The 14,205-nt window shown below is 34.0% G+C and overlaps 1 protein-coding gene across 2 annotated transcripts in view; it reads left to right on the forward strand.

Moving 5' to 3' along the window:
• ESF1 (ESF1 nucleolar pre-rRNA processing protein homolog) overlaps window positions 1-14,205 on the forward strand; it is an 85,074-nt gene that overhangs the window by 34,618 nt on the left and 36,251 nt on the right. For both annotated transcript variants that reach the window (XM_074209422.1, XM_074209423.1), the window contains exon 9: window positions 534-692. In XM_074209422.1, coding sequence (XP_074065523.1) covers window positions 534-692 — 159 coding nt within the window. The remainder of the gene's footprint in view (window positions 1-533; window positions 693-14,205) is intronic.

Below are 14,205 nucleotides of genomic sequence, written 5' to 3' on the forward strand. Positions count from 1 at the left end.
GTAGCTGAGTTCAAATCTGATCTCAGACACATAATAATTACCTAGCTGTGTGATCTTGGGAAAGTCATTTAACCCCACTGTCTTGCAAAAACTAAACTAAAAATATAGGTAGAAAGTTTTGTAGAGTTGGGAGTAAAGAAATATGAGTTATTTTGGTTGTAAGATATAAACCAGTATATTGTTTCACAATCTATATTCAGTAGCTGCAATTTTTTATTTATTAAAAAGATAGAAATTATGAAATGTTATGACCTGATAATATAAAGCTAATACAAAATTAATTCATATTTATTCATGATACTTAATTATTTAATCATAGCTACCAAGCCAAAGTAGATTGACCCTATTAAGTTTCTGGTTGCAAATGCTGGTTGAAAGATTCTGTACTTTGCAGAGAGAGAGAAGTAGTAAACACTTATTTTTAAAATTTGGATTAATGGTGAGTATGCATTTTATCTTACAAGCCCCAGTCATGGGGTTCTTGTTGGTACCATTTTTAATGTATGTACTAAACTAAATTGTTTCTTTATTAGATGATGATGGAATCAGTGGGGCAGAAGAAGTCAAATCTAAAAAGGGCCAAAAGGATGATGATGAGCAAATTACCAAGTACAGGCAACTTTTGCAGCTTATTCAAGAAAAAGAAAAGTCCAAAGACAATGACATGGAAATGGAAATTAAATGGGTTCCAGGTAAGTTAAGTCATCTGGCATTTATTTAGCCCCTGCTGTATGCTAGGCATTTGTGCTTATTACTGGGGAATAAAAAAAATAAAAGAAATCAAAAGCAGACCCATGCTCACAATGTAATGAAGGAGACAGCAAGTAACCAATTATTTATAGAGGATAAGTCTATTATCAATAGGGTATTCTCTCAGAGAGAGAGTACTCTATGGTAACTAGAACTGGGAAAGTTTTTATGAAAGGTGGGATTTTAGCTGAAACTTAAATGAACCTGGGAGATGAGGAGAGAGAGAGAGTTACAGGCATAGGAACCTGCCAATGAAAATACTTGAGATTGGAGATATAGAATGTCATATGCAAGGAGTCTATCAATAACACTGGAATAAAATGTATACATAAGGTTGAATAAAGTGTAAGAAGACTGCAAAGGTAGAAAGGGGCTATGCTGTAAAGGTCTTTGAAAGCCAAACAGATGACTTTATATTTGATTTTGGAGGGAATAGAAAGTCATTGGAGTTTATGGTCAGAACCGAGTTTTAGAGAGATCCTTTAGAAATATAAGTGAAGTATTTGTTAAAGTGGAAAAAAGACTTGAGGCAGTCAGACCCACCAGCAGGCTATTAACAGTAGTCCAGGCATGAGGATGAGGACTTGAGCCCAGAGGGTAGCAGTGTCAGAGAAGGAGGTGATCCACCACTTGACCATTAACTGAGTGTGGAGGGTTAAGAAAGAGTAAGGAGTCACAGGCAACACTAGGTTGGAAGCAGGAGGAAGACCACGAGTCAGGCACTGAATTCATTGAGAAAGAGCCAAAAGTGTGCTAAAGGGTTGTAGACAAACACCAATAGGTTTTTGATTAAATAATAAATATTGCTCAAATATAGATTCAAAGGAGGAGCATGGAAGTGACAGTGGTGAACAACTAATATTCCCACTTTCCCACCGCAGCCAGGGAAAGTGCTACCAATGCTGGGAAAAATCAGATATCTGAGCCTAAAATTTTTCTTTTTTTTTTTTTCATACTGAACTTAACAGCCTGAGTAGATTTATAAATTTAGAGATATGGTTATATGTATTTAAAATAATAATATTAATTATTAATATTGAAAAGAAGTTGAAGGGATGGTTAGGTGGGGCAGTAGACAGAACACCGGCCCTGGAGTCAGGAGTACCTGAGTTCAAATCTGGCCTCAGACACTTAATAATTACCTAGCTGTGTGGCCTTGGGCAAGCCACTTAACCCCATTTGCCTAGTAAAAACCTTAAAAAAAAAGTCAGAGCATCTAGGTGGCACAATTGATAGAGCACCAGCCCTGGAGTCAGGAGGACCTGAGTTCAAATGTGGCCTCAGACAAATGGTCACACTTAACTGTGTGACCTTGGGCAAGTCACTTAATCCCATTGCCTTGCCAAAAAAAAGCTACATAGTTTTAGTGGATAGTGTGCTTGACCTGATTTTAGGAAGACCTGAATTCAAGTTACATTTATGATACTCTCTTAATGACTTTTTTTTGTTTTTTTCAAGGCAATGGCATTAAGTGACTTGCCCAAGGTCACACAGGTAATGCTCTTTCCACTGCACTACCTAGCCACCCCTATCTTTGTGATTCTTTGCACCTCATTTTATCTTTTTATGCCTCATACAATTCTCTAAAATTTCTTTATTGTCATAGATAAGTCTACTTAATGTTGGAAGAGGATCTTTCCATATCTGGAGTTGTAGAAGTGATGAAATCTCAAATTTAATAGTGAAAGAAACTATGACCTTGGGCATTTGTGAGCTCAGGGTTTATCATCAACAGTAGTAATAATGATAACAATAACTAGCATTTATATAATTCTTACTACGTGCAAGGCCCTGTGCTAAGTATTGTCTCCTTTTCTCAGTTGAGAAAACAGGCAAATCATTTAAGGTACTTCTCTAAGGTCAAACAGCTAATGAATGTCTGATGCCACATTTGAACTGAGAGCCTCCTGATTTCAGACCCAGCACTCTTCCCTGTGGTACCCAACTACCTCTGCAAATGAAGTGACTCCAGGGTGCCCTTTAGGTCTAAAATTTATGAACCTATGTTTCTTTTGATCTAAATTGTGACTAATATTTTGTTTGGTTCTGTTCTTCTTTTTCTTTGATAATGATTAACAATCATTTTTATCAGTTAGTGAAAAAGTAGGACCTTGATTCTAGTTATTGTCTTCTTTTTTAAAAATATTCTTTATTTTAAACAATAGATTAGTATGATTTTAGCATGTATATTAGAATTAGCAAATGTTAATTATGGTAATTGTGTCAAAATTATTCTATTAGGATATTGGAATAATTTAATATTTTATACTTTGGGGAAATAATTAGAAGGGTAAGAAAATAAGATATAGTACTGTGTTATATAAGGATTGACAAAAGTAGAAAAAAGAGTTAGGGAAGAGTGAAAGTTTTAAAATATTTGAGTATTGTCTTGATATAAGAGAAACGAAACTTGCTTTATTTTGTTTGAAAAGGAAAAGGAGATAGAGTTCCTTTTTTACATAAAACAGGAATTAGAGGTACAAGAACCATGATTTCTTTGATACAGAGACCTCCTAAGTGGGTGAGTAGCTCCCTTTATCAGTGTAAGTCATCAGTCTTCTCTGCAATAAAAAACATAGCCAGTACATGTCAAAAACAAATCCTGAACCCAGTTCTTCGCTTCAGGAGGCCAGCTTTCTATCCACTAAATCCTGCTTCCTCTTCCTATGTAAGAAAGAACTTTGTGAAATCATTGTATTCTGTTACTGGATAATGTCATAGACTTCCTTGTATTTGTGCTCAAAGAACACAGAATGCCTGAAAGAGACTATAGAAATTATCCAAGCCAACCCAAATGAGAAAATAGTGGCAGAACTAGAATCCAGTATCCCTGATACCCAATCTGTTATCTCTTCCATTATACCATCTTATTGTATTGTTCAATCAAAGACTAAATAGTCCTATCCAGAGAGTCAGTGACCATTTATTAAGCTCCTTTTATGGTTAAGAGCTGTACTAATTGCAGCTTGACTTGCTATTTTATAAAGACAAAAAGTAACTTACTTTGTACAAGGGAACATATTATGTAATAACTAATGTTGCTTAATTGAAAGAAAAAACTATATGCACATAATCTTATTGCAATTCCAGAGCAGATACTCTTGGTAGTATTATCTCTACTTTTTTAGGTGAGGAATTTGAGACCAAAATGTTAAATGATTTGTCCATGGCTATAAATACAGGAAGTACAAAGATAGAATTAAACCAATTCCTTAGATTCCACTATATCCATATATGCCTTTAAGGGAATTTCAGCAAAGAGAGAGCGATAACAATGAGCAGGATAGTGCTTCAGTAAGCTAGGAAAGTTAGGAATAGCTGTATTCTCTTCATAAAGTGTCTATGACTTTCACAAAGGTACAGAGATAGGATACGATTTTTGTACAGTTGATGAAGAAATGTATTCTTAAAATCTTTGCAATGCTGAATTCATGTCAGATTTTCCTTCAGATTAGAATTATTACTGTTAAGTTTTAAGTCTAAATGGAGTATATGCTTTTGAATTAAAAGTTATTCTGGGTTGAAGTAGGAAATTTAAAATAAAGCTGAATTCAAAATGAATTTTCAGAAATATTTATCAGAATATTTTGTCATATGAAGAGATGTGTAGAGATTTGTCAGGGTCCTTCCTTTCTTGGAGATCTACCTCTCAGTTTAATTCCTTTGTCCTTTCAGCTCTACTAGTTATCAAAGCACAATATAACTCAAAGATATAATGAAAAAGAGTTGAATTTGGCATCTGAAGTCATGTGTTCTAATCCTACCTGTTCTATGTAGCAATTTGAATCCATTTAGAAAATTTACTTAACCTCTAAATCTCAGATGTTTTTCCCCTTTATATAATGTCTGGAAGTAAGACTACTTTTTAAGGGCCTGCTATGATCCTCTTAGTGTTTAGCATCTGAAAAGGTCACAAAGGGGATACAAATCCATCAAAATCCTTTTAATCTCTGTCTCTGCCACAATTTTTTGTTCTTTATTACTAGTTCAATGAAATATTTGTATTTTTATTTGATCTCACTCTTGACTTATGTGACCCTTGTTTTATTTATTTCTTTTTTTCCTATGCTAGTTGCCCAAGGCAAAAATGTTTCCTCCTACAGCAATTAAACCCCTGAGCAGTAATTCAAAAATCAGGATCATAGATGAATGAACTGAAGTTCTTCTAATTTTACAGATATATATATATATATATATATATATATATATTAAATTTACATAACATCATATTGTACATGGTACCATGATTACATATTGAATTCTATAAATTTGGCATTCTGTTCCCTTAATCCTTTTGTACAATAGTGCTTTAAAAAAAAAATTTGACCCAAGTTAGGATTTTTTCTGCCTTGGGCATTTTATGATGCTGTACTTCAGTTACCCACAGAGTGTCAGTGTAAGAATGCATTGAGTATTCTAAATAAATTTTAACACTGAGACTTGGCTAATTGTTATTTTTAAAAACGCACAATTTTGAACTTACCACAGTTTTTTGAAATCAGATTCTAAATTGCACATGAACAAAATTTGTCTACAAATTCAGAGTATTACTAAGTTAGGGTGCTGTAGAAGTTCCTATGGAAAAGTTACAACAAAAGTAACTGACTTAGGGCGGCTAGGTGGCACAGTGGATAGAGCACCGGCCTTGGAGTCAGGAGTACCCGAGTTCAAATCCGGCCTCAGACAATAATTACCTAGCTGTGTGGCCTCGGGCAAGCCACTTAACTCCATTGCCTTGCAAAAACTTAAAAAAAAAGTAGCTGGCTTAAACAATGAATTATAGTTGAAATTTCATATGTAAATATCACAGCACGTAGTTTCACTGATTTAGACTACTTCAGAGAAGGTGTAAAGCCAACTCTGGCCTATTGAAAAGTTTGAGTTATTGGATATTTGAAAAAAATATGCTCTTTTAAAACGTGCATATATAGGACAAGTACACTCTGGTAAAACATTAAATACCCAAAATGGTATCTAATCGTCTATATATTGTTATACTTATGTCGTCAGTGCTTTGCACAATACTTGGCACATAGTAGGCACTTAATGAGGGCTTATTGAATTATGGAGTAATAAAAGATCATCAACTAGAGGTTCTACAAACCCTCAATCTAGCCTTCGCTAAACACAGGGCACAGCACTAGAGCCATGGGAATTGCAAATAGGATTAAGATATTCTCCTAACCCTCAAATATTTCATAGTATAATAAGGAAATAATATTCCAGTTTGATATAGGGTATAGTGGAATTATCAATTGATACCAAAAATGCATGTTATCCCAGATGCTATGACAAAATAATATGGTTGGAGGAGTTTGGAGAAGACTTCTTGGAAGAGATAGCATTTTTTTTAAGCTTTTGCAAGGAAATTGGGGTTAAGTGGCTTGTCCAAGGCCACACAGCTAGGTAATTATTAAGTATTTGAGGCTGGATTTGAACTCAGGTACTCCTGACTCCACCTCCCAGCCCCAGAGATAGCATATTTTAACTGGGCTTTAAAGATGGAGGTAGTATTTTCATAAACAGAAATGGGTAGAAAGAGCGTTTTAAGCACAGAACTTGGTATGAACAAAAATACAGAGTGGGAAATATTTAGGTGTAGTAAATAGCCTGGCATGGCTATGTTGTAGAACTCATTAAAGAAAATGTAGGAAAATAAAAACCTAGAATAGGAGACTGAGAAGTTTTAGATTTTTATTTTTCCATGGTGTTGTTTGGCATTGAGTTAGCTATCTTTTAAGTGGAAGAGATTGGAGACAGAGACACTAGTCAAAACAGTAATGATGATATATATATATAGTAAGACTCAAAACCAGAATGGTAGAAAATAGGAATGTAAAGGAAATGGGGGGAAAAAGAACTATTCAGAGACAGAAGTCAAAACTTTTAAAGAAAAAAGACAGTTTAGTTTTACTTCGTAATTTACTCATTGAAATATGAATTATTTGTAGTAATTTTTTTATTTCCTTTTCATAACATTTTTATTAAGAATCACAGGGGGGCAGCTAGGTGGCTCAGTGAATAGAGCACGGGCCCTGGAGTCAGGAGGACCTGAGTTCAAATCCAGCCTCGGACACTTAATAATTACCTAGTTGTGTGGCCTCGGGTAAGCCACTTAACCCCATTGCCTTAAATAAAAAAATTTAAAAAAAAAGAATCACAAAGTTTGAGATTTGGAAATGACTTCAGCAACCCTCTAGTTAAACTCATAATCAAAAGGGATCCACATTATAAGATAGTTTCCCATCTCTGCATGAAGATCCCCAGGGAGGAGGACACCCCCATCTTGAGACAAGGGAGCCCAACCACTCTGGTATAGTTCTTAATTATTAGGTAGTTTTTCTTGACATCAAGTCTAAATTGACTCTTTTTCATTGTCAACTTATTTCCTTTTGGTTCTGTTCTCTGGAGCCAAACAGAATAAGTCTGTATGGCGGTCCTTTAAATACTTGAAAATAGTTATCATATAATAAAATCTGAGTCTTTCTTAATGTAAACATGCACAGTTCCTTCAAATGAGCCTCATGATACCAGTGTCCTCCTCTGAGCATTTTCTGCACATCAGTGTCTTTAAATCATGGTGTACCTAGAGAAATCTAAAATGAACAGAAACCAGGGAAACTGTTACCTTGTTCCTTAAGCTTGCCTCTCTTAATTCATCCCAAGATGTTAATAGCTCTTTTGGCTGCTGTATGACATTCCTGATCCATGTTGAACTTGTATTACATCAGAATTCCTAATTCTCTTTCAGAACATCTGTCTCTCCATGAAGCTCCCATCTTATATATGTAAAGTTGGTTTTTTATTCACAGGTTCAAGACTTACATTTATCCCAATTGAATTTCATCTCATAAGATCCAGTCTAAATACTGTAGCTTATGATCCTTTTATATCCTAATTCTATCATCCAGGATACTAGCTATCCCTTCCAGTTTTGTGTCATTTTCAGATTTGATGACATCTATGCCTTTTTCAAGATTATTGATAAAAATATTAAATGGCACAAGATCAAGAACAAATCCCTGTAGGTTATTCCATTAGTGACCTTTTGTCATGTTGTTATTGAACTGTTAGGAAATAGTCTTTGTGTCTAACCAGTTCTGAATTCATTCAGCATAATCTATGTCTCTGTCTTCTCCACAAGAATAAATTAAGCTTTCACAGAAGAAGCTTACCTAAAGCCTAGGTAAACTAAAATCTTTCATATCCTTTGCCTATTATTTTAGAAATCCTATTAGAAAAAAAAAATTGGGTTATTTTGGCATTCCCTATTCTTGATGAAATCACACTGACTCTTTGTAATAACCTTTGAAACCACCTTTCATCAATAATCTTTTAAATTGTCTGTTTTAGAATTTTCCTGGCAAAATCAAGCTCATTAGCCTAAAGTTTGACTATTTTTTTGTTTTGTTTTTGAAAATCAAGACAATTCCTTTCTCTATTTTTGGATTATCTTTCATATTTTTCATGATCTTTGAGCTATCACAGACAGTAGCTGATAACTTTAAATAAATAAAAATAAAATCAGGACAGCATTTCTCTTTCTGCAGTCTGGTAGTACTTGTTTTCTATTATCTGTCAGATATCACTGTGATGAGGCTCAGCCATTAAATAAATGTACCATTTCTTGTAAGACCTGTTGATGTAGTTCATCTGTGTGAGGTGACTGGAATTCATCAAGGGCAACTAAGTTTTCTTAATTTTTCCTTATTATATCTTGGGTATCAATTATCCCTATTAATGGAAAGTTAATTTTTTAAAATCTTTTTCCATTGCAAAAATAAACTATTCCTTTTCTCTTGTCTGTTAAAACTTTCCCAAAAATTTTCTCTCTTTGATTCTCTTTTTTCTACTGATAAAAATTTTAAAACAACAGACTTTTTGTTGTCATCAGTTTTCCTTGACAGATTCAGCTTTTTCTGAACTTTTAGCATTTCTGACACTATTTTGCAAAACTTATGTCACACATTTATTTTTAATCCTTTGTAATCCAGTCTTACTTTAATTTATTTTACAATTTTTCTTGCATTTTGTTTATGAACTTAAATATTCAGATACACAAAATGGTAAAATTGGTAAATTATGATAAATTTTAAAAAATGGTAAATTACGAACTTGATATTTATAGTTTGCTTCCAAAAGCTTGTGTAAACATTATCAAAGTAGTATCTAAAATGCCCTGTTTGTTTCTGGGTCCCATCAATAAGTTTTTTGTTTTCTTCTATTGTAACATTCTTAAAATTGATGTTTTATTTGACACTTTAGCACACAGGCATCTAAAGAAACTGTATTTATAGTACATTCCAGATTAAACAAAATTACCTTTAGGAGTGGAACTGATATGACAGCACATGTCATTTTCATTGTTACAATGATTTTTACCATACAAAGAGGATATTGGATTTAATTTTAATGGCTTTTGTACCAGAATGCTCTTAAAAGTAAGTTACTCACATCCTTTTTTTTTCAATATTGATGTTAGTACTAAGAAATGTCAGTTTTCATTGAAAAGGTATTCTGACACCCTACACCTTAGCTTTTAATTTCTCATACCTTTGCGATTTACTCTTTCAGAGCAAGGAGTGTAGATGCAAGAAATTTATCTGTTTTATTCTGTATTGACTTTTCTTTTCATTAGACTAATCCAGAGCATCCTAAGAGTGAATATCTTATCTGCTGTGGATGCTTCCCTTCATCTCATTAAAAACAACTCCACAAAACTAAAACTCCCAAATCTTTTGTGTGAGTTTTGGTGTTGCCCTGACTATTCTTCACTTAGATAGCATTTTGGAGACTTAATGCTGTCCTAAGGAAAATTTACTCATTGGTCATAATGAGCTAGACACAATGAGTTTATTAACTATATTAACCATGTTTTGGACCAGAGGCTGAAAACAATTAATTTTAGAAAAATATAAAAGACTACTGTTGATTATTCCTGGACTTAGAGATTTTTCCCAGGTGGAGATAGTTATTATTCATCTTTTTATATTTGAGACTCCCTCCTGAATACTTTACTGGACTAAAACTCGTTTTTGTTGCCATGTTAGTTTGACTTTAGACAACTTTTTATTTTTCAAGAAAACTGTCAACTTGCCCTCAATGCTGACTTCAATGTCTCTAAATATCAGTAACCTAAAGAAGACTATCAAATTTTTAGTTGGATCTCATTTGTTTTAATGCTTATATTAAGTAGGAAGTCAAAATGTTTATACATCTGACTCACTATTTGACAATTATAAGGAAAATTGCTATTAATGTTTAGCTTTTGAAGACTTTCACAACTACTCTATAACCTGTAATATAAGCTATATAATTGTAATATGATTGCTTCCCCATTTAAATATAAGTGCCTTAGGTGTATGGATTTTCATTTATTATATATATATTTTAGCCCCAGCATATAGTCCAATATGTGGTACATAGTACAAATTTAATTAATACTTGTTTATTGACTGAAGAATGAATTTTGTTTTATTTAAGTTCAATAAGCACATATTCAGAACCTGATGATGATTGCCAGGTGTTGTTATAGCAAAATAAAGGACCCTGACCTCTAGAGGCTTATTTTATTGGTAAGGGAAAGAGCAAGATCCAACATGTATACAGGAGAATAAATAAAGGTATATGCAAAATAATATAAAGTACTTTCAGCAAGGAAAAATTATTAATGTAATGAATATATTATTGAATATATGAAAAGTCTTCATATAGAAGGTAGTATGAGAACCTTCTTTTGAAGATAGGTAGGGTTTCTACAAGACAGAAGTGAAGAAAAAAATGCATTTCAGATAGAGGTGATAATGGGCAACAGCAACTGAGAAAAATTGTTAACATAGAAGGAAAATTTAACCAGTGTTATAGGAGCCAAGGAATGAGTTCTCTTTGAGGCAGGGCTGTTCAATATTAAAAGCTGTAGAGGTCAAATAGAGAACTGAGAAAAATAATATTGGTTTCCAAAAGTGAAATCATCAGTAACTCTAGAAGAAAGTGTTCTAAGGGGTGGTTTCAGAAGCCAGATTACCAGAGATTGAAGAATGAGTAGGCCTCAGACACTGACTGTGTGACTGTGGACAAGTCACTTAACCCTGTTTGCTTTAGTTCTCATCTGTAAAATGAATTGGAGAAGACAAATGGCAAATCAATTTAGTTTCTTTGCCAAGAAATTCTCAAGAGGTGGCATGAAGAATAGGATGTAATTGAGAAGAGAAAAAGGAAGCATGAATGCAGATAACCCTTTGTGGAATATAGACTTAGAGATGAAAGGGAACTTAAAGGTTATTGAGTCCTTCTTTCTCATTTTATAAATGAGGAACCTAGGGATCAGGGAGTTGAAATTACTTGTATAGAATAGAACAACTAATTATTTCATTAGGAAGAGTTTCAATCCAGTTCTCTTGATTGTATAAGCCTACCACCCTATACTAGGAGAAGATTACTAGAGATATTTCTGTTTTTTATTGTATAGAGCATGTGTATAAGTGGTGGAGAACAAACCAGTTTATGAGAAGAAACTAGAGGAGTTGGATAAGAATAGATGGAAAAAAAGTGAATGAGAAAGTAATCAGCAGCACAAAAAGGAGGGATTAGTTTTGACAAATAAAAAAGGCCAACCTTTTTCTTTTTCTTTTTGTTTTTGCTAGGCAATGGGGTTAAGTGACTTGCCCAAGGTCACACAGCTAGGTAATTATTGAGTGTCTGAGACCTGATTTTAAACTTAGGTCCTCCTGATTCTAGGGCTGGTGCTCTATCCACTGCACCACTTAGCCACCCCAGGCCAACCTTTTTCAAAGGAGGAAGGAACAGAAGATGGAGTAGGGAGAATAAAAGTAACTGTTGCTGCTGCTTATGTCTTTTGTGTTTTTCGTGAACAGAGGAAACTAAGAAGAGGTGTCATTGGATTGAGAAAAAAGTTTGGGATTAAGAGTATGATAGAATTTATCAAGAAAGAATAATTGAGGCAATGCTCTAGTTGGGAATAGATGACAAAAGTAGTAGTGAATCCATTTAGCATAGGGAATGTTCATCAGCACCAATAGGAAAGAAGGCATCCAACCCAGGTTAGATTTTTGTCAAGGAATGAGTTACAAATTACTCTTTGTGAACAGATGAGAATTTGTTACATTCCCATTAGTGAAATATTAGAACTAGACTCATAAATATAAACTTAAAATTCCCAAAGAATTTTTTGTTTTTAGGTTGTTGGGGGGCGGGCTTTGCAAGGCAAATGGGGTTAAGTGGCTTGCCCAAGTCCACACAGCTATTAAGTGTCTGAGGCCTGATTTGAACTCAGGTACTCCTGACTCCAGGGCCAGTGCTCTATCCACTCTGCCACCTAGCTGCCCCCAAAGAATTTTTTGGTTTGGGACAGCTAGGTAATTTACAGCTAATGAAAAAGGAAATAATAGAAATAATTAGTAACTATTTCCTGATACATGCTAATAAAATTGATCATCCAGATAACAAATAGGAAGACCTGAGTTTAAATCCTACCTCAGGCACTCAGTAATTACCTAGCTATGTGACCTTGGGCAAGTCACTTTAAACCTATCACCTTAAATAACTAAAAGCAATTGAAAATATAGTGATGAATGATTTTTTTTCCTCAGTGTAAGGACTGACTTTATAAAATCTGAAACCAGCATTCTCTCTACTGGTTGTAAACTTGAGGCCTTTCCCAAGACTGACATCTGATAATATCCATTATTTCCATTCCTATTCAAAAAAGGGTGAAAAATACTATCACATTAAGATAAGAAAATGAAATTGAGGAACTATGCATCAACAAAGATTAAACAAGATTATTGCTTTTTATAGGTGACAGAATTGTTTACTTAGAGAAAACAAAAGAGGTAGACTGATGTACTAGAAAGTAGACTGAACTTGGGTTCCAGAGATCTGGTTTGAAATCATACTAAATGAAAGAGAAAGTCCCTTTTTCCTCGAAATTCCATGGTCCTAAGAACTTTGTAATTCCAAAAGTAGTAAGATATTGTAATTCTAAAATTTGAAGCTTGATTTTTCTTTGAGGAATTTTCAACAAGAGACAACCTTTTTTTGAGATAATTTAAGAATACATATTACTGGAGTTGAGGAATAGTTTCAGTCTTTCCTTACATTCCCCTTAGTCTTATTGTTTTATGTACTTAAAGAGGCAATGCTTTTTCTTTCATCTGAACCTCTCCATCCTTACCCACCTTCTTTTCCTTCTAAATTAGGAAGATGCAGGAGACTCACAAAGATTGCCCACTAGTTTCCTGAGAGGTTTGGGATGTACCTATGGTACATTTATTTTTTCCCATTTGGAAGTTATTGCCATAATAGGTGATCTGCATTGTAATTTAATAGGCCAGTTAGAAAACTAACCATTTTTTTATAACTATTGTTTCTTTGAAGAAAATGTGTTCTGAGAGTTTGAAGCAGCATATTTATAAATGAACTTTTGGAACACAACCTTTCTATAATTTGGGTAGTATGGAAGGTTTATCATTGTGTGTGTGTGTGTGTGTGTGTGTTTCTAAAAATAGGTCACACCCAATTTGGATCAATGTACAACATGGAAACAATGTAGAGACTGACAAATTGCTTTCTGTGGGGAGGATGGGGGGAGGGAAGTAAGATGGGGGAAAAGTTGTAAAACTCAAAGTAAATAAAATCTTCAATTAATCAATCAAAAATAAATAAATAGAGAAATAAATAAATAAATGAGTTGATTTCAGGTACAAAACAGCATTTGGGGCTCATTAGTGAACTACTGGTATTATGTATTTTCCTGAATTTTATGTTGTTTTTCTTTTTGCCTTTTATGAAGCCTGCTCTTCACAACTGCCAGACCAAGTTTTCTTGGAATTTATAACATTTAATATTGTGGCAAGATTTGATAAAGGAATGCCCCTCCTAACAATGGATTACATGGATAATCAAAGAAGAGGTCTCATGAACTTTGATGCTTAATGTCCCAAACATGATCTAATCATGTGTATCTATTATTATTATTATTATTATTAAAAAACTATCCATGAATATTATTATCCTTTATTCACTAAAAATAACTATATGACCTATTTTTAGAAACACACACTGAACGCAGGGGAATCAGGAGGGAAAGTGATACTGGTAACTTAGCACAGTCCCCCTCACTCAAATCCATTTCATGTGTATGTCATGGTATCACCTCCCCGATGTCATGGTCTACTTCAAGACCTAAGGACAAACATCATCATTATTCCACATCTTATTGCCACAAAGTAATACCAATAGAGTGTTAGCATTGAAAAGATGAAACTACTTTCATGGGAAGGTTGGAGTCAATAGAAGAGCTTTGCATTTTCCCAAAATCAGTGTAGCCCACTGTCCTGTCCTCTCTTTTTTCAGTTCTGAGGTCAGCTTATGGTCCTCTACCATATATGACCCAGTTATAACCTACTTTTAGACAAGTTATATAAGTTTCTATTC

This window comes from Macrotis lagotis, chromosome 1 (genome assembly GCF_037893015.1).
Source record: "Macrotis lagotis isolate mMagLag1 chromosome 1, bilby.v1.9.chrom.fasta, whole genome shotgun sequence".
In the NCBI taxonomy this organism is placed as follows: domain Eukaryota; kingdom Metazoa; phylum Chordata; class Mammalia; order Peramelemorphia; family Peramelidae; genus Macrotis; species Macrotis lagotis.